The 21,564-nt window shown below is 41.1% G+C and overlaps 1 protein-coding gene across 8 annotated transcripts in view; it reads right to left on the reverse strand.

The window, feature by feature from the left end:
- The window catches only part of EBF2 (EBF transcription factor 2), a 258,315-nt gene that overhangs the window by 214,190 nt on the left and 22,561 nt on the right, over positions 1–21,564 (reverse strand). For all 8 annotated transcript variants that reach the window (XM_081960763.1, XM_081960768.1, XM_081960765.1 and 5 more), the window contains one exon: positions 20,336–20,404. In XM_081960763.1, coding sequence (XP_081816889.1) covers positions 20,336–20,404 — 69 coding nt within the window. The remainder of the gene's footprint in view (positions 1–20,335; positions 20,405–21,564) is intronic.

The following is a 21,564-nucleotide window of genomic DNA, read 5'->3' on the forward strand; positions in this document are numbered from 1 at the left end:
CACAGTATTGCATATCTAATTCTATTGACAGATTGCAAATCCTTTGCTTTCTGGGCTAAGAGAGTTCACTATTTGTCCATGTCCCAAGTGGTCAAGGGGACAAACTTCAAGAGCCTTAAAAATCCGCTTTAAAGGTGTGTAGATAGGGGACTGTTTGGATGTGTTTCAGTGGTAATTAACATCAAGGGCCTTGGGGGAAAGAAACACAACAGATAATCCTTTGCTTTCTGCTAGTGTTCCAATTTTGACTGCCACCCCACCCCAACAGTTGACATAACAGAAAGCTTCTACGTAATGAAGATACATAGATGAAGATTTTTTTCCTGCATTCAAACAATCTGCAGAAAGACAAAATGAATTAGAGCTAGAGCAGAAAGCAATGGGTTAACAGTGCCCCACCTGCTAGTTATCTGAACTCACCTCTGTTCTTATTACAGTGGGTGTCTAACCACTCTGGACGCTAAAGCAATCTGAAAAAAATAATAATTTGTGGTTTTCTTTGAATGCTAAATTAGAATATGTGTTGACAAGTCAAGACCTGGGTTTGCCCTTTGTATAGACCCATGGTTTATTGAATAAATTCTAATTATCAGCAGTCACACACAATAAGCCAAAAGCAAGCTATCGTTTTGCATTGCAAGATATGCAGATCTCACAACTCTTCCCCATTTTACATTATCCACTACGGAAGTCTTCTCACACAGGGAATTTACTATAAAGAAAGCTCTCCAAAAGAGTAATCAAAACAAAACCATATTCTTGATACTCAGTATCCAGGGAAGCAATTATTTCTCAGTAGTGCAGACTTCAAACTTATATACAGAAACTGAGTCTAGATAATATGACAGATTCAGGGGAAACAGAATTGGCTGTGAAGCTCATCCGCTATTATCACCCATGGCAATATAGTGTTTGTAGGGCTCAATTGGAGGAAGATCTCTCTATTTACCCCCTCCTTGGTTTTTACCAAAAGACCCCCAATTAAACCTGGGGGGACCTGCATGCAAAACAGGTCTTCCACCACTGTCATGCCATCTCGTCATCCATCTTTCTCTTCCTTCTGCTTATAATTTTGCCTGGGATTTCCAATTCCCACCTTCTGAAGGAGCAGTGTCAAAAATCAAGATGGTGACTGCGACTATGTGATCAAAGCCTTTGGACCTGAATTTACATTTGTTGGATGGCAACTGAAACTTAGACATATAGATTATACTTAGCACAATTGGGAGATGATTCACTGGACTCTCTGAATCAAACCAGTTACTGAAGTGGGTTGCCAAAGTAATAGAAAAGTAGGTAGGTATTATGTTTCCCCAAAAATAAAACCCAACCAGAAAATAAGCCCTAGCATGATTATATAGCATTATGCTCATAAGCCTTACTCCAAAAGTAAGCCCCAGTTAAGATTGTTAGCCAGAGAGATACATTTAGTACTGTATTTCCCTGAAAATAAGACCAACACCAGGCTGTGGCAGGCCAGAAACTGGGCCACACAAACAAGCCAAGCCCCACCTGTGAAATGCTGCAGCTCCGTCACCAGTCGGTGCCACAATTTTGAGAGGAGCTTCCGATACGGGAGGGAGAGAAGCACAGTGCGCCAGGAGAAGACTCTATGGCAAGGGGAGGGTTTTCCAGTTGTCTCCACAATTGATAGGGCTTTCGATTATGACAGGTAGAGGAAAAAGTACGCCGCCCTAGGAGGAGACTCTATGGTGGGGGGAACTGAACTTCTGGTCAGCTCTAGAATTGAACAGGGGGCTTCCAGTTAGGACCTTTGTGGCTCCTACTGTTTTCTTTTCTTTGGGAAATGGGTCCAAATGGCTCTTTGAGTGTTTAAGTTTGCCGACCCCTGCCTTAAGAAATGGCTCCGTGTGCCACCTATGTCATGCATGCCATAGGTTTGCCATCATGGCCCTAAAAGGTCATGTCCATTCTGATCATATCAGTTTGCACTACTTCACTCTCAAGGGACGTGACCCATTGGGTCCCAGAGTTGCCTAGTACATATTTATATAGAAGTTTATGCATGTGCGCATGAACCTAGAGATACATAGCAAGGTCACCCTGTTTGGATTGGACATCTTTCTAAGCAAGGCAATTGATAAGTGATCCATGCCCATTTTTACAACATTTTTGCCACAGTTGCTAAGCGAATCATTGCAGCTGTTAACTGAACCATGTGGGACATTAAAAGAATCCAGTTGCTCATTGACTTTGCTTCTTGAAAGTCAACTGGGAAAGGTACCAATGGGAAATGCACAACCCCAGGATGCTGCAACCTTTGTAAATACATGCCAGTTGACAAGTGCCTGAATTTTGATTTTGTGATTGTGGGGATGCTGCCGTGGCTCTAAGTGCAAGGATTGATTGTAAGTGACTTTTTCCAGGTTATTGTAACTTCAAACGGACACTACAGCAGAGGTGGGTTGCTGCCGGTTTGGCCCGGTTTGGTAGAACCGGTCGTAGAATTCAGGTCGGGGTCACAGAACCAGCAGTGATCCAGGCCTGCCACGCCCCTGAACTGGTTCACCGGTGTCTTCTGCCATTTCTGGCATGGTTCTGCACATGCGCAGAGCAATTTTTAATCAAATGTGCATGCGCAAGTGAACCCATATTAACCGGTTCAGGAACCCACCCCTGCACTAGAGGAACGGTTGTAAATTGAGGACTATCTATACTCAAATACTGACAAGATCAAGCCAGTAAGGGGAAACTAAAAAAATGACAAAACAGGAAGTCCAACTTATCAAAAAATAAAGGGGTCAATAGGAAAGCTACTACAGTGGGGCATTCAGCAGTGTGGAGCATGACACTTTTGCTAAGTGTAACAACAACTACCCTTGCTTCCATTCTGCAGTGTGTTTTTTTCCTGAATTCCTTCCTTGATTTGTTCACCGTCACTGCAACTCCAATAAGCTGAGTGTTTAAATAACAACTCTGGAGCCACAGTAAAGATAGAAAATTATGGCTTCCTCTCATGGCCAAATATTAAACACAGCAGACACCTAATGGCTCTATTACTCTCCAGGGACAGAGTTTTATGAACAATGGAGTCCCAACATACGTGCGCCCAGCTAGGCCTTGCAAGCCTCATTATGAGCTCACTCATCCAGCACAATTTACAAGCCCGGTGGAGCCCACTTGAAAATCCGAAGGGGGAAGGGGGGGGTGTTTAGAGACATAGAGACACATGCCCACAGGCACATGGGGAGGGAGGAGTCAAAAGCAAGCCCCATTTATGTAAATTATGTAAATGGGAAATGCTTGGGTCTTTGTAATGTGAAAAATCAAATAAAAGGATGAAGAAAAAGGAGAGAAGAAATGCATTAGGGCTGCGATGGCAAACCTATGGCATGCATGCCCAAAGTGGCACACGAAGCCATGTCACCCGGCACATGTGGCCTTGCTTGTTTGTCTTCTATCCTTCATGCACATGCGGCAGTGCCAAAAACAGGTGCACATGTGCGTGCTGGCCAGCTGACTGTTGGGTGGGCATGTGCACCAGAACCCAGAAGTTCAGCTTTTCCAAAACTTGATCCCTTCGTGCACATGGCCTGCGCATGCATGCCAGCCAGCTGATCATTGGGCGTGCATGCACGCTAGAACGCGAAAGTTCAACTTTTCCAGAGCGTGGCCCTGACAAATGCACGCAAAATTTCCATGCGAGCTTTTCGGCCAAAAAGATTCACCATCATTGCATTAGGGGACTTTTTTGTTGTTGTTTAAAAGATGTACAGTATATAACTGCCCAACTTATGTAAACATGATTTTGGGGGGTGGCATGTATCAAATAACACCCCCCAAAACAAAATTACAAAGAACACCCCTAAAATATCAACCAAAACCAAGTCCATAAATCATGCAGTAGGGACACACTAGAAAGTTCCTCCTTCACCTAAAACAAAGGCTTATCTGTTATCCCAGCCCTACACTCAGGAGAGAAAAAAACACATATTAAAGCAGATTGGGCAAATGGGCCGGTTTTTGCTCCTTTTTGCCCCCCCCCCACCCCCCCGGAGCACTCTGCAAGCCCCCCCCCCCCCAAGGCTATTTATGCCTTTTATTTGAAAAAACGGGGCCGTTTTTCGGAGGTTTGCAGAGTGCAAAAACATTTTTTTCCCTTTTGGAAAGCTCTTTAACTGATGAGAATTACATTGATCAAGTGCTACGCTAGCAGGAACAAAGTCTTAAGGTTTGACAGCAATTTCTGTATCTTACTGTATTTCTCTCCTTCTCTCCTTCTCTCTATCCCTCTACCTACCTACCTACCTACCTACCTACCTACTGTATTTCTCTTTCTTTCTCTCCCCCTCGATCCATCTATCTACCTACCTACTATTTTTTTTTAATTTGTCTCTTCAAAACCTTGGTGCATCTTATACTCCGGTGCATCTTATACTCCGAAAAATATGGTACATATGTTGCATCACATTCTGTGTCCACAAATCCTACTTATTTCTTGTTGCAACTCCCATCTCTCATTTCCAATCATTGGTAAAACCCATTTCATATATCATGATATTCTGACTCTCCTTTGTTTTTTAATTCTAGCGTCAATTTACCCATTTCTGCGCAAACAAATATTTTCTTTATTATCTCCCTTTCTAAAGGTATATTTTCATTTTTCCATTGTTGAACGTATATCATTTTCGCTGCTGTTATGACGTCTAATATTAAATATATTGTCCCTTTACTATAGTCTTCTGTTATGATTCCTAGTAAAAATAGTTCTGGTTTATCTTCTAATTCATAGGTCCTATGATTCTGTGTTCTATTTTCCTAAATCAGATAACTGTAAGGTTCTATTCCCACCCACCCCCAATCCACTCACATACATACACACACACTCCACACTATTTAATTCTGTAACTTCCAAAACATTAATCACCATCTCCAACCTAATGTCTTGAAGACCTCTAATTTTCATCCAGGAATTGGAAATCTAACACAAACAGAGAGAAAATAGCTGGGGAAGCCCGAGAGGAGTCTTGGTCAACAATAGTCAAGAAAAGAAAAAGAAGCCAATTCATAAAATGGGTCTTTGACAGATGCTCAAGTGTAACAGTTTGAAAGGAGAACTAGAGATTGCATTGGAACTAAGGGATTTACCTCTGAACTTTGTTCTACTTTCAAACTATTTTTAGAAATGGGAAATACTCAGAGGAGCAACAGCAGAGCAGCTGTGTTTTTTATTTTCTAGACTCAAGCAGCAAGTAACTTGAGGTTGGGAGAAGAGGCTTTGTAAGCAATTTTTTTAAAAAACTTGCAGAAAAATCACATTAGATTTCTTGAACCGGTGGCATTTGAGCCTTCTTAGACCCAGTTAGGTGACCAGTTCACCAAGTTGAATGTTTTCAGTCTGAATTGGGAATGTTTTGTTAGCTAGGAGACATACTAAGCCAGGGGTTTAGTGCTGCGATGACACGTTGTGGTCACAAGATGTGTCACAACTTTTTTCCCCTTTGCTAAATTGGGGGTGAGGGGGGCAGTGTGTGATGCATCCGGTCCATGGGTCGCAAGTTTGACACCCCATGCACTAAGCATTTGGAAGGACCGCAATGGAAGCACATCATCACAAAATGGAGAGAGATGGGATCCTTTCTTCTCCTTGGATATGTCATGTGCAAGAAACCAGGAGCCAGGATAGAGTTCAAAAGCACTGCAAGTTTATTTCATGTTCCTGTACACAAGAATCTGATCTACTAACAGTCATGACAAATTGGTACCAGGTAAAATTCAACAGACGTCAAGGGGAGTTGGACTTAGGTCTCTTTCAGGGGCATAGGAACTCCAGATGGCTGATGCATTTGACTCCACCTTCAGAGTCCTCCTACAGCAACGGCCACCAATGTTTTGGGCACCAGGGACCAGTTTCATGGACGGAAGTTTTTCCATAGATCAGGTGACTTTGGGGTTTAAAAGATTCTGACTCAGAATGAGGTAAGTAATTTCTAATGTTGGGCTTTCCCCCTTACTAGAAGGAGCTCCCTTTTGGAGTATCGCAAAGCCATTACATGGCAACTCCACTGTGCTGTACAGTAGAAGCCATTTTATGGTAGTACAATGAAAGCCATTTTAAGGCACAACAGGCTGTATCTTAACAGAACACACACACACCCCGAGGGGTGTTAGGGGTATCTTACAACCACAATGTTTGTTTCCAGAGAGTAGATCATCTGTGTACCAAGTTTGGTTGAAATTGCTTGAGGCATTCCAGAGTTATGCTGGAACACACACACACACACACACACACACACAGATGAACTCTTTGTTACACACAAGGTGTTCAAGGTATGTATAAATATCTCTCCACTGGCCTATATCCTTCCTGGTTTCCCCAGAAATCAACGAAGCATCATCTGGAGTGAAAAATATGCAAAGCTGTGTATGATCTATCTAGTTCTCTTTCCTACTTTCAGTTACCACCTTTCTTTTACTGTTGAGTCTGCTTTCCTTTAGGGGTAAGCTCTTAACCTAAATTTCCTACCCAACCTAAACTGGGAATAGGCCTGAGGGAAAAGATAGTTATTGACCCCCATCAGTATTGTGTTTGTTTCTTCCGAACTTGCATGATCGTGGTTATTTAAAAATAATAATAAGCCGCCCAGAGTCCTTTGGAGTCAATTAGAGTCCAAATTTAAATAAATAAACGGAGTTCGTCCTTCCATGTGTTTTGGCTGCAGAAAGGATCACTGCATTTCAAGACCGTCTGGATAAACACGCACAGGTTAACAATATTGTCTTTCACTGCTGAATCTTCCCAGCACATTTATACATTCTAATGGAGTATTTAATTTAATAATTAAAATGTGTTTGCATCCTTCAGTTCTGCTACACTGGTTTTTGCTGGTACTGGGATAACTAGCTAGTCAGATAGATAGATAGATAGATAGATAGATGATAGAGAGAGAGAGAGAGAGAGAGAGAGAGAGAGAGAGAGAGAGAGAGAGAGATGATGGATGGACGGACAGAATTTTAAACTAGGATATAAAGTAAGAAGAGGCACAGGGAATATAAAAAAAATTGACATTACTAGAATCAGAATTCACTTTAATGTTTCTAATTGTGAAAAAAACAAACATCCACTTGATTTGAACCCAGTTTGAATAGTTTCAGACTCAATTTAAGATCAGGCTATACACAATCTCGCAAGCAAGCTTTTCCTTAGTTCACCTAATGCAAGATGTTTCCTTTATACATTGGTCGCACAAACCCATGGTGTTCGTGTGGACTTAACCACTATGATTTATAAAACATGAAGTTTTAGAACTTCATCATGCCCCCTTACTGGTTTCCCACACCCATACCCTCCACAAGTATAGATAAATGGCCATTCTGACAGGAAGATTCTGGGTTGTCCACACCACTAGAGGGAAAGTACTTGGCAAACTTGCCATGCCACCACTCACAGGTTTCTATTTATTTTTCAAATGTATATATATAGCATGTTCAGATTGTACACTCAACATACTTAACCTGGCTACTGAATTCATCCACTTTTTGGATGTACATATTATACCGAACCAGAAACTAATCCAAAGGGACGGGTTTGAACAATATGCTAAGACACATTGTTGATTAAAATTAACCAAGCTTGGCATGTAGCTACTAATATATCTACTAGACCATTGCTGTCCTGGATAAATGTGTTGTGTGAACACAGGCAGCATGCCCTCATTTACATGGGGTCCAGCACATGAAAGAAAGCTCATGCACTCAGAGGAAGGTTTGATTATCAGGGCTGTGTGGAGATGTATGGATGTATGGATTTTTGTTGCCAGCCAACAAGACTGTTAAAGCAAGTTGACGTTGTAGCCTAATTGTCAGGTACAAAGACTCAAGATGTAACATTAAGTTCCAGTTAAGTTGATTTATTGCTCACACCTACATACAAGAGTCTAGTCAACTAACAGTCAGCATTAAATTGGTTCTAGATAACAGTTAACAGAATTCAACAGGGGTTGGACTTAGATTGCTTGTGGCAACATAAGGACTCTAGGCTGATTCCTCTCTTGACTCTGCCCCCAAGCTCTGCTTGTCCTCCTACATTAATAACATCTGGAGGACAATCCTTCCATATCATATTATTGGATTTCACAGTTTAATTGCACTCTTCATCTTCTTTTAACAACCCCATAATCCCTTGCAGGGTGGAGTCTGGGTAACTGAATGGAACAGTTTACTGGCCAGATGCCCTGTTGCCACTGTGGAGTTTTTTTTCAGCAGATATATTCTCAGTGTGCCCAGAGAGAGAAATATCTGCCTCTACCTAGGATCGAACTCACAGCCTCCTGATTGCGAGGTGAGAGCTCCACCTGTAGGCCACCACACCATTCCTTGTGGTCTTATTGCATTATTCCAGATTAATGGATGGAGTCTAGGCAGGGTAGAAAAAAGCCACAAAGGAAGATATGACATCCTTCCACGTCAAGTGAGTTGATTTTTACCCTAAGCAACAATGGCCATGATCATCTCATTAGGATGTGTCATATCTTGTCTCCTCTAGTACTTATTTCCTCTTTAATTAGATGCTTTCCATTCTATGGACATTTGAAAATAACTCAATAAATTAGATCATCAACCAGTTCAACCCATTTGCTTTTCCTATTGGGAGAAAGGCAGAATCAATAGACATCTGGGTCCTAAGGTTCAAATCACCAGGCCTAAAGGGCCCCCAAATTGAGTATGATCTCTTTTTTCTTTTCTTTAAACAGTGACATGCTCAAACTCTCTTAAAAGGGAAAGGAAAGAAAGAAAAAGGTTAAGAAAAGGAGACTGGGATATTGGATTTCACCATACAGACGTAGGTTGGGGGGCATCCTTTCCATCTATCTTCCATCAGTACCATTGACCAAGATGAAACTGATTGCAACAAAAGTTCATCTTTGTATGGCAGTCAGTATCTATGAATCTTTAGAATGGGTGTCCAGACTTGGCAACTTTTAAGATTTGTGGGACTTCAGCATGGTAGGAAGGTAGGAAGGTAGGAAGGTAGGAAGGTAGGAAGGTAGGAAGGAAGGTAGGTAGGAAGGTAGGTAGGTAGGTAGGTAGGTAGGTAGGTAGGTAAGAAGGAAGGAAGGAAGAAAGGAAGGAAGGAAGGAAGGTAGGTAGGAAGGATGGAAAGAAAGAAGGGAGGGAAGAAGGAAAGAAGGAAGGAAAGAAGGGAGGGAAGAAGGAAAGGGAGGGGAAGATGGAGGAAGGCATACCAACAGCCTTTAAAAGCGACTAAGGCCATCATTTATCAAATGACAGGACAAAGCACTCCAACTTACCAAGTCCTTGCAAAAACATCTCTGGCTACTAAAAAATTAATCGGCACCAGATGGCACAACAGCCGCTTGTCACAGAGCCAAGCTTGAGCCACAAACAAAAGCCTTTTGCTCCACGGGAAAAGTCAGAAGATCACTGGAAGATCAGGAGGAGAGAGCAGCAGGGGTGGCAGCCCCCCGAAGATAGCCATGGAGAAGACAGGGAGCCACTTTGATTGTCTGACACTAGAGCAGGTAAGAGTGTCCTTGCTGTGCGCAGAGAAGAAAAAGGCAGCTAAGCAGGATTCAGAGAACGGGCTCAAACGTGCCACAGTCCTGTGCGTTCTCACTACTAAAAGGCACTGATTGAGTTATCTTATTGCATCCAGCCACTGGTTCTTCAACCAGCATTTATCAAACAAATCATGATTGGCCACTGGGTTCATACATCGCAATTAGGAATTTTAGGTCCCCAAGAATCAAAGATACCCTAAAATCAAAGAAAGCAGATAGAGCGGATAGTGCAATGTATGAAGCCGGTTCCCTCTGCTCCATGTTAGAATACTTGGGATGGGAGGAAAATCGAGATAGAAATTCTGGAATGCTGTTATTAGTGAAGACCATCCCGTTTTCTCCAATCTAATGCTTTTGAAAAGGTTTGGATCTACAGCTATCAAAATTCCCCTATCAACCTAGCTCCAGAAATTCTAGAAGATTTAGCCCTAATGAACCTGAACTGTTATCACTTCAGGAGCAAATCATGTTGACGGTATTGCTGTCATCAAATCAAGAGTCTGGATTGGAAGAAGGCAGCCTCATGTGCTTCCTTGTTTTTAGGCCAATGCATGCAAAGCCTTGCCTCCTCCCACATCTTTATTTGCATTGTAACGGTAAGTGTTATTTTCCCCCTGAAAACACCTTCTTCCATAGTTTGTCCTATTTGCATCAAGTAATATTCTGAAAGAAACGGCAGAGTGGAGCAGATCTGAAGAAAGTTGTGTGAATTCAGTTTGAATTCTGAATTTAGTTCTCCTTTATTTAATTATTTAAACAGTGACCCTATATGTTTTGCTTTACTTAAAGGTTCCAGATTTGAAACATTCTCTGAGGGAACAGCTGAATGGCCTTAGATGATACAGACCATCAAGCAAGCAATCTCCCCTTGCTCAGTTTCCATCCATTATTCCTTGTCTGGCCTTCAGGTGCTTCGGAAAATAGCTTGATCCCCTCCTCTCTGTGGCAGCCCCTCAAATATTGGAAGACTGCTATCATGTCTCCCCTGGTCCTTCTCTTCATTAGACTAGCCATGCCCAGTTCCTGCAACCGTTCTTCTTATGTTTTAGCCTCCAGTCCCCTAATCATCCCGGTTGCTCTTCTCTGCATTCTTTCTAGAGTCTCAGCATCTTTTTAATAGTGTGGCGACCAAAACTGGATGCAGTTCTCTATATTATAGAGTAGATATAATATCAGTATATTAGAGAGAGATAGAGATAGAGATAGAGATGATAGAGATAGAGATAGAGATAGAGATAGAGATAGAGATAGAGATAGAGATAGAGATAGAGATAGAGATAGAGATGATAGAGATGATAGAGATAGATTCTTTTCAAATAAAAGTAACAATCTTGACATATCACAATGATAGTAATATGACTAATTGTTATTAGTTATCAATGATTAATGCAAGGAAGCAAAGATAAGCAACACCAACTTTAATAGGCACTGGTATTCTAAATGGCAATGCTAACCTCCCAGTTGTCATGCCCAAAATATTGTCCATAGTCCAACCCTCGCTTCATTGTAAGAAGGTCTCAATTTAGAAGAATGAAAGATTTGCAATACTAAGCAAAGGCTTCCTTTTCTCCATAATCCAAACTAAGTGTCAAGTGCCAGGAAAATGAGGAGATCCAGACAGTTCAAATGGGTATGAAGATTTATTGTAAGCTTAAGATCTCTACAAGAATTTGAACTAATAACAATCAAAGGAAATGAGCAGGAGATAAGAGTAGAAGGGATTCAAAGTGGGCTGAGCTTAGCTCTCTTGGGGAAGTGCAGGGATTCATGACAGATTATGTGTTTGACCCCTCCCTCAGGCTGAGCCTACATTAAGGTCAGCCAAGATATGATTTAATTTGCTATTGCTAATTGTGCCTCTTTTAATCTTGTGTTCTTTACCTCCAGAACACAAGCAAACCCTTCCTGCTTCTCCGCATGCTTGTTCTAACATCTTTTCATAGGTGGTCCTCCATAAGGTAGGGGGAGAAAATCCAGAACAGCAAATCAACCATTCACATTTCATTCCCTGCTAAACTAAGGTTAGATGTCTGCAACAGAGCTTCAGTGCTCTTGGGCATGTACATCATCAGGATTCTACTAGAGAGATCATCCCAAACCTTTAGTATTTGTGTATGAGGAAAAAAATCTATGTAAGGCATAATCTCACCTTTGCTGGGGTATCATATGAATACTAAGGCACTGAGTAATTAGGATATGTGATTTCAAGGCATGGTCAATGCTTAAGATCCATCTCTCGGTTACACCTTGTCACTGCGTTAAATTGTTTGCTAGCCTGAACTGACTGAATTGACACTAAATAGTTAAACTGAAAGAGTTATTGCGCAGGTCATAAAAGTCTTATCTGACCGTGATGTACTGCGCATGCTTCACACATTCCAGAGCTACTTCTGATCTTTGTCCGGCTGCCAGGAAAACTGGGAGATGGAACTCTTTTATCAAAATGTAACAATTAGTTAGTTTCGTTTTATTTTCCATTTATTATTTTTGTATTAAAGTTTGTTTATTAATTAGAATATGTTTCTACAGAATGCTTATTTCTTTTTCTTCGCACCTTAAAGAATATGCTGTTGGAAACAGCCGCGGTCTAAGCCTCGTCTAGTTCAGGGTGAAATAAATCTTCCCCTGACACACCTTTCATCAACTTCCTTGAATATCCATACCGGGTCCCTTGGTTTTTATGTTCTACATTGTTTATCTTTGATATAAATATACCTATAGTAAGGTATACTTGGAAACAGAGTCACTCGACAATGAGATGGGCAAAGGTAAAGTAAAGTTTCCCCTGTCCAGTCATGTCTTACTCTAGGAGCCAGTGTTCATCTCCATTTCTTATCCAAAGATGTGGTTATGTGGCCAGTATGATTGGGGTGTCTGGACTGCTGTTAGCTTCCCACCAAAGTGGTACCCATTTATCTACTCACATGGGCATGCTTTCGAGCTGCTAGGTGGGAACAAGCTGGGGCAAGTAATAAGAGCTCACCCAATTATGCAGTGCTTGGGTTTCAAAGTTTTCCAGCTCAATGTCTTTAACATTGAGCCATGTGTCCCCTCATATATACATATACTGTACTATATATTAGGCAATGTATACTAATGTACACCTTAGTAATAGATTTTATAAGGTCCAGTTTTTCCTGTCAATTCTAAAAAATGTGATCTGTCTAATATTTCATTATTCGTTTTGAGTTCAAACTGCCTAGGTCAGGGGTGTCCAAACTTGGGAACTTTAAGACTTGTGGACTTCAACTCCCAGAATTCTGGGAGTTGAAGTCCACAAGTCTTAAAGTTCCCAAGTTTGGACACCCCTGGCCTAGGTTTTTAATGTCTCTACTATGTGTTCTTATATCTTATTCTTTAATTAATATATCTTTACTACTATCCTGCCCTTAGTTTTTAAGTACAAAATAAATCACTGCCTTATTATTCTTTCAGGGAGATTTACGTATATGAAATTGTAGTAGAGGCATAATCCTGTCTATTTCCTCAAGCACAAGGAAAACTTTCTTTGATATTCTGCCCAGTGAATGCAAAGGGACCACAGAAGCACAAACACGAACATTTGGTTTAATTGATATAACGTTGGATTGTATTTTGTATTTTATTTTATTTTTGAAAACTAGCCATCTGTTCCTATAATCTTCCTGCGATGCATTGATTTCCCTGACCAATGCTGGAAAATATCTAGCAATGAACCTATCCTAGCTGGCTTCTAAGAGATAGCTTTTCTTCGTACCATTTACATTCTTCACCTTTATATCCCTACTTTCCCCCATTCTGCCTTTAGATATCCTAAAAATTATTTTCTTTATAAATAGAAATAGCAATAGCACAGCCCTCTCTAAACAGTTTACAAAGTCAGCCTATTGCCCCCAACAATCTGGGTCCTCATTTACTGATTCTGGAAGGATGGAAGGCTGAGTCAAACTAGAGCTGGTCAGGATTGAACTGCTGGCAGTTGGCAGCCTGCAATATTGCATTCTAACTACTGCCCCACCATGGCTCCTCCTCCATAAGGAGATGACAATGATGATAAGGATGACATGTCAATTTTTCCAAACCTGATCTGTGTCTCAGAATAGTGAAGCCTGGATAGTCGACTTTATTGAAATGTAGATTTGTAGTTAAATTTAAATTTATTGACAAAAAATTAAAGGGAGAAGGGACTGCCTCTGAAGGCTCCTGGATTGGAGCTGAAAGGTGAAAGTGAAAGCAGTATGCTCCATCCCATATTTGGGTAGACCAGGTTGCCCTGATAGATCAGTCTCACTGGAAAAAACATTTATAGATTTGTAGGTTTTTAAGAAAGGATATATATAACCTAGGGAAAGGAAGGCTCTACTCAATGCAACCACAATTTCAGAACCTACCAACATGTCTAGGTTATGAGTAAAGTAATGGTAAAGTTTCCACTTGCACATATGTGCTAGTCGTTTCCAGCTCTAGGTGGCGGTGCTCATTTCCATGTCAAAGCCGAAGAGCCAGCGCTGTCCGAAGACGTCTCCATGGTCATGTGGCCGGCATGACTAAATGCCGAAGGCGCACGGAACGCTGTTACCTTCCCACCAAAGGTGGTCTCTATTTTTTTCTACTTGCACTTTTACATGCTTTCGAATTGGTAGGTTGGCAGAAGCTGGGACAAGTAAAGGGAGCTCACTCCATTACGTGGCACTAGGGATTCGAACCTCTGAACTGCCTATCTTCTGATTGACAAACTCAGCTTCCTAGTCACTGAGCCACTGTGTCCCCACATCATAACCCCCAGATTATGAGTAGCAACCTATAAATATACAGAATAGAAGTACAGTGGCCCCCGTTTTCTGAATGGTGAAGTTAAATTCTTTTCAAAGAATAAAAAGCTTGCTAGCACTTACTTTGGATAACTTATTTCAGTGCCACAGGATTAACGAGAGTCTTACATTTTTCAGTTGGGAATAAATCTCCTTGAAATGACTTGTTTTTGAAAAGGCATACGGTTATGTTACAAACCATCTGGAAATGTTGTCCATTGCATCCAATGCAAAAAATACAAAATGCTCACCAGAATTATAATTGTGGTGGCCTTGGCTTTTGAGAAGAAACACTTGCTGATTAAAAAAAAGAGGGAGAGATGAACGGAAGAGCTCCAACTGCATCCCTGGAATGGCAGATGCTACAGAAACATTTTGTGCTGCGGAGGAATTTCTGGATGGTGTTCAAGGGGAGACATGTTGAAAAGATGAATCTGAGTATTCCCACCAGATATTCTCACTAAAACTCTCCCTGGCCAACTTTTATAAAACTGGGAAAAGGGAAGAGGAACCAGCCTATCTCAAGCAATGCTCACTCATTCATAGTACTAGATGGCCCTTACTAGGTGGGCTTCATCAAGTGCCAGGGTTGAAGAAGGGTGGGACCAATTAGAAGAAACAGCGGAGGAGGCTAGATATGAACATAATTTCTATTATATTTAAATACCAGTGTTGGCTTTAAAAAAAAAAAACTTCTAGTGGAATATACCACCACTTAAAACGGGCATAACACATTTTAAAACATCAGAGTCATCTAATCCAGGGGTCTCCAGGAGTTGAAGTCCACAAGTCTTAAAGTTGCCAAGGTTGGAGACCCCTGATCTAATCCATTCTAAAAAATTGTGCTGCCTCTGAAGAAGAGGCTTCAGTTTTTTCTACTTCAAATTTTGCTTGGTATTTCTGAGCTCATTTGAAAGTTGGAGATGGCTGAGGGGGTGTGATGACCCTCTTTAGGAATGTTTCTCAGTTTCAGAGCTTTTAAGATGGGTGGGCTTCAACTCCCAGAATTCCCCTGCTAGCATTTATTACAAATTAAAATGTAGTTATCATTCAGCTTTCCTACCATTCCTTTCTTCAAAGAATACGTTTATTTCCTTTTTTTATTCATGGGAAAAAAGAAGAAAAAACAAAAAAGCAAAATTAAAGCAACCAAAAAAAACCCGACAAGAAATATATATTTAACCAGTGTTTAAAGAATTCATTAAGCCCTGACCACACTATGCAATATTTATTATCATCTTTTACATTAGCCAAAACCAGAAAGCCAACTTTTATCTGTGATCCAAGGCTACAATTTTCTATCATTTTTATGCTATCTTGGCTTTTAAAAAAAATCCAGAGGTCTCCGTATAGTGAAAAATTCCAGATTCAGAAGTATATCAATATCCTCTAACTGTAAAATGAAAGCAACAGTCTTATGGACTTCCATCCAACCTGGAACACTTAATAAAACAAGCCAACATTATATGGAAAGGACTCCACTAATATAGTTTACACTTCCAACATAACAACTTTGATAACCCGCCTTTTAAAAATATTTTCTAGTGCATTTTGTAGACATGAAATGGCATTCGTTCAGTCAAACTCCTCTTAAGATCATAAGAAATACACTTAATAATTTAAAGTCTCTTTGCATTGATTCACCAATACAAAATATTCCAAATGAGCTCAGAACTCCTACATTCTTAGAAATCATTAGAAGTAGTAGCAGGTGTTATTACAATCACTGACTAGAATTCTACATGATTCAAAAATAATTAAAATAAAATAATTAATGTCTATATCAAATAAAATAAAACGCAAATATAAAATTATAACTAGATCACTGAGGCAATAAAAGGATGTCCAGCTTTATGGATACTATAGCAGAATTTAGCCACATTCAAGGAAACAGAATTATGCTTGTCTCATCATAGGAAGTGTACATAAAATAAATCTGAATTCTCCTAACGTCTTGCCAAATAGGAAGTCATAAAGTGGACACTTATGTCCTTATAGAAAAAAACAAGGAATGAACTAGCAATTGACTGGCTCCTTCTTCACAAGGGCACAATCTTCACTCGTAAAGGATTTTTTAATATTTGCCCTTGAGAACAGCTGTTAAGAGGATATTGAAAAGAGCTAATGCTAGTGCTCCTTGGAATTCAGGGAGAGCTGCTTGCTTTAAGTGTCTTGCAGCATAAAATAAGGGGCATTGCATCACCATTCAAAAACACAATGTGGGGTAGGATAGATTAGGGGTCACCAACTTTTGCACCTAAGGGACCACTAAATTCATAATTTTAAATCCCGCGGACCACTAATATGAATTTTTAAAAACAATAAATAGTATTTAGTGCAATATAAAAAATGCAAATAGTTTTTCTGCGGACCACCAAAATTTGCTCATAGATCAACCAGTTGGTGACCGCTGGGGTAGATTGACCCAATTAGGTTTCCAATTATCTAGACAAGTATCATACTGCTTCTATGGAGTAACAGGCAGAAGTGGTATTCAGCCGGGTCAGACCGGTTCACCCAAACCGATAGCGGAAAGAGGAAGTCGGCCATGCTGGGAAGGTCTCTGCAAAAGGAGGGAGATAGCCACAGAAGGCGGACAGGAAGTCGGCCATGCTGGGAAAGTCACTGACATAGGAAAAGGGATAGACACAAAGTTTTTCCCAGCTGAAACAAAAGGTCATGTGGTAAGTCACATGATTTCTTTGGGACTTGTCCTTTTTAGTAGTCGTCACACCTACCAGAACTAATAAACATTGTATACAGAGGTACCATTGTACGAAATTTTTGTGGCTTTTGGGCTTGAAGGCACTTGGAAAAACTCACGCTTTGTTGTATTGCCTGATGGCCACCCACCCACCCACCCACCCACCCCCGGGCATGTATTTTAGGTCACTTTGCTAAGATCTTTATTAAGAACTTCATTTTAATGTAATCTCAAGTGCTTTCTTAAGGAAAAAAAGAAGGGGGCTAGGATACTCCAGCCGTTGCTTGTGATTGAAGCACTACATCATCTGCATGCAATAAGATTACAATGTGTTTATTAGCTACTTTAGAGTCTGGGGTGATGCTCCAAATTACTTATTTTGGCCACAAGAGGGGTTATGTGCAAATGGAAAAAGGTGGGAGGCTAAATGCGTTCCTGTCTTATGCTTCTGCAATTTGGAATTTCTTTAATTATAGTGGCTTTCCGTGCTACAACAGACTTTTACTCTGAAGCTCCCGTGGAGTCTGAATATTAACAGGACTAACTAGCTGTCTTTTGTAGCATGCATGAATTTACCCATGACTTTATTCTGGGAATGAGAGCAAGTGTAGCCCTGAAGTCGATACATGTGGTACATAATACCAAACCTGGCTTACATAAATATTGTGGTCTGACATTGGAATATAAGGACGTGGTCTAAGGAAGGCTGCCCAACTCTAAAACCTGCCTGTTTATTTGCCAAATATACCCTGAACTGACCCAATCGGACAATTTGTTATATAAGTGCTTGGCATAAAGCTGACTTCTTATGCTTAAGAAGTTGATAAGCTGGTAATTAGCAGGCAACTCTTGATTGCTTTTTCCCATCATAGTGATGCTATTTCATTATTTATAAAGGACTAGTGGGGTTCCGTTATTGTTAAAATCTGCGGTCCTCTCTCAACCTTTTAATTTAAAAAAGAAAGGAACAGGTTAACTGTTTTATAGTCTGATTTAGGCCACCCAGAGCCGCTTTTTCATGAGATGCATGGCCATATAAATTTTATGAATCCATAAATAAACTTGGGGTTATCTAACGTAGGGGTCTCCAACCTTGGCAACTTTAAAACTTGTGTACTTCAGCTCCCAGAGTTCTTCAGCCAGCAAAGCTTATGGCTCTAGATCCCTGATGGCAAACCTATGGCATGCGTGCCAGAGGTGGCATGCAGAGCCTTCTCTGTGTGCCCATGTGCAGTCACCAGCTGCTCTTCCAGGTTCCGTCATGCGCATGCACACCAGACAGCTGGTCCGGTGCCCATGCACAGGGTGGCCAACTGCTCTCTTCTGGGTCCTGGGGCACACATGTGCTGGAACGCGGAAGGCAGTCGCCTGCCTAGTCCACATGCACACCCCGGAACCTGGAAGTGCAGCTGGCTACCATGTGCACCAGTGGTGAATTGCAGTCAGTACGCCCTGATACGGGTGTACCGGAGCCTGCCTAGAGCCCGCTCCGGTATGGTGCTCCAGAGGGCCCACCCACCTGCCCGCGTGCCTTATCTGTCTTTAAAGTCTTCGGCACTTCCGCGCATGTGTAGAGCACATACAGCACCTGTGTGATGCTCTGCCGAGCAGCTGGAGCATCATAGAGGCTCGCAGAGGTGTTGCTGGATGGCGAGACGCATGTGTGCACTACGCATTTCCATGTGGACCATGCCAGGCCCGTTCCAACCGTACTGGTTGGAACGAGATCTGGAACCTACCACTGAATGCACATTGGCCAGCTGCTGTCTTCCAGGTTCTGGCACTCCGGCGCTTGCACACGCCAGTTTCAGCACTTGGTGCCAAAAAGATTAACCATCACTGCTCTAGATTATGAAAGAATTCTTTGAAGTCCACAAGTCTTAAAGTTGCCTAGGTTGGAAACCTCCAATCTAAGGCACCCTCCAAGGCTCATAATCCAGGCGTTGTATGTGAATCTAAGACATCTGGGCCAAACTGGGAGCTGAAGGGGGACTTTTCGTTTAATATCATGCAATTTAAAAATCTGAGTCCATCTAAATTTCTCCCACAATACCATGACAATGACTATTTCAGATAAGCCAGGTTCATATTCATGAACGAGTCTGCAAATAGAATATATCGGGTACTTGTTTGAAATTTGAACAAAACTGCAAACACAAAAATATTTATGCTAAATGAAACATACACTAAGATATGTGCAAACTTTTTTCTCTGTGCGGGTTTCAAGCAAGTATGAAAATAGAAGAAACGAAGCTCACAAATGAACACATCAGTTTAGAAAGAAATCAAATCTCAGCTTAGACAGAGCTTCTGAGCCTCTCCATCAGTTCTCCAGCTGATGATACACTTTCCTGTCCTCTGGAAAACAAATGCATGGTTTATACAAAACTATGAGCAGCTGTTTTCCTTTATATGCTGCTTTTGATCATGGATGAAATTTCAGAGGAAACTTTCTCCAAATCCTTTATAGAAGATTTTTCTCTAGACATCTCCTCCAAACGTACACCATTTTCTACAAAGCTTTTGAAAAGAGAATTACGAACACTGACGGTTCGTATGCATTTCTTCTGCTTGTGCTACACCATTCCATTCTTAAACCAGTGGTAGATTTCTTCTACATCCCGAGTGTGCATTCAAGCCCAGCTGCATGCACAATTTGCGGCTTCAATCGTTCTGGATTTTTCTTACCTGCCATGCCTCAAGTAAGTGCAAAACATGAAAAAGCATTATCTGTTTCTACCTTAGGACTGCATTTTCCCACTGCAGAAAAGTGGTTACTCTGGTTTCAAGTACCGACAAATGTGAATATGCAAAAATGTGTTTATGCAAAACTCTGTTATAGCTCTAAGTATTGAGGATTCCAAAATTGGCTGAACAAGTTTTCCGCAAGAACATGACTGCACCTTCGTTATTCAACAATTCAGCAGGTTTGAAATAGCAGGACTGTTGTATTCTGATAGGCAATTTCCTCTGGATACCATCTTTCATTTAATGGAGAACATTTGTGATACTTTCATGAAAGGAACATTTTGGCAAGATTAAACAGGCAACTGGGGGAACCTTACATAGCAACCAGACCAATGGCAACCTCAGCAATCATATGCAGATGTTCCTCTAAAGAAAGTCCAGGCACTTCAAGAACACTTTGCAAAACTATGGCATTGCACTGGCGTTAACAGTATTTTACATACACTATCAAGATGGTTTAATTTGCCCAGTTGCAAAGAATACAACAAGTAGGACTTTTTGATGGCTTTCTTTAAAAAAAAAAAAAAAGGAGTTGGCGTTGTGTCTCCTACCTATCAATGATCACGGGATCGGAGGGAGTCTCGTTACGGTTTCCGCAGCTCTTCTTTTCACAGCAACGGCTGAGGAGGAAATAGCACAAAAGGAAGAGAATTCAGTAATTGTAACATATAGGGCTACATAATTGTTTTGGAGGGATTTAAACTCACTCACCTTAATTTAAGAAAGGGCATTGGGGGCTTCATGCTAATGATTTTTTTTACTGATAAAAGTGAAAACCACAATAACTGGGGAGGGTCACTGATACCAGGCTTCTGCTAAAGAGCAGCTTCAACTCTGCTTCCTATCCATCCACATTGGTGGTGCTAAAGCAGGGGTGTCAAACTCAATTTCATTGAGGGCCACATTAGGGCTGTGGTTGACCTCGGGTGTGTGGGTGTAGCTGACTGGGCTTGGCCAACTTGATGCCACTCCCTCTTCGCACTAGGTAGACTGGGCCAAAGCAACATGGGCCAGCCCCTTACATTTTCCAGGATGGCCCCACAGCCAGCTCCGACCACATTGCGGGCTGGATCTGACCCGTGGGCCTTGGGACACCCCTGTGCTAAAGAATAACAGAGAAGGCTCCGATCTCCAGCAAAAGGAGATTATTGCTGAAGGGGAAGAATTTAACTTAGGCATTTGCATGCCAAACCCCAAGAAATTAAATATTAAATACATGGATAAATGCCAAATGTTTACATTTTCATGTGCTACTATATATTATGAATTTGGACCATACGTTAAATTATAAATTAACCACCGCTAGTTTGATTCATGTAATGCAGTGAGGCTTAAAGAAAAGTTAAAGCTACCCAAGTTAACGTATTGGGTAAATGCAACTTCTAAGCCTGGGAATACAGATACCTCTCTTAGAGCATGCCAACTCCTCCCATGACTGAATTTTTAATTTTGCTTTATTAAAAAAAAGAAGGTGCAAGAATATCTTGGAATCCTTAATATTCCTACGAACCCTCGTTAGAAATTTAAAGCATAGTCATTGAAACTCTTTAATCTACATGACCATGAATAGGAGAAGGAGGAGCTGAGACAGTCAACAGTAACATGAATGGGTCATTGTCAAAACATGTAGCATTGTGGGACATTGAGGGCAGGTGATTGGTTATACCTCTCAAATCAGCTCTTTTATATAATGGGCAATCCTTCCAGAAATGTAACTGGCAGTAGGAATAACCCTGAGGAACAGGAGGGAGAGACACAACCAAGACAATGTCAGATACAA

This window comes from Natrix helvetica, assembly GCF_964273705.1.
Source record: "Natrix helvetica genome assembly, chromosome: 8".
In the NCBI taxonomy this organism is placed as follows: Eukaryota; Metazoa; Chordata; class Lepidosauria; order Squamata; family Natricidae; genus Natrix; species Natrix helvetica.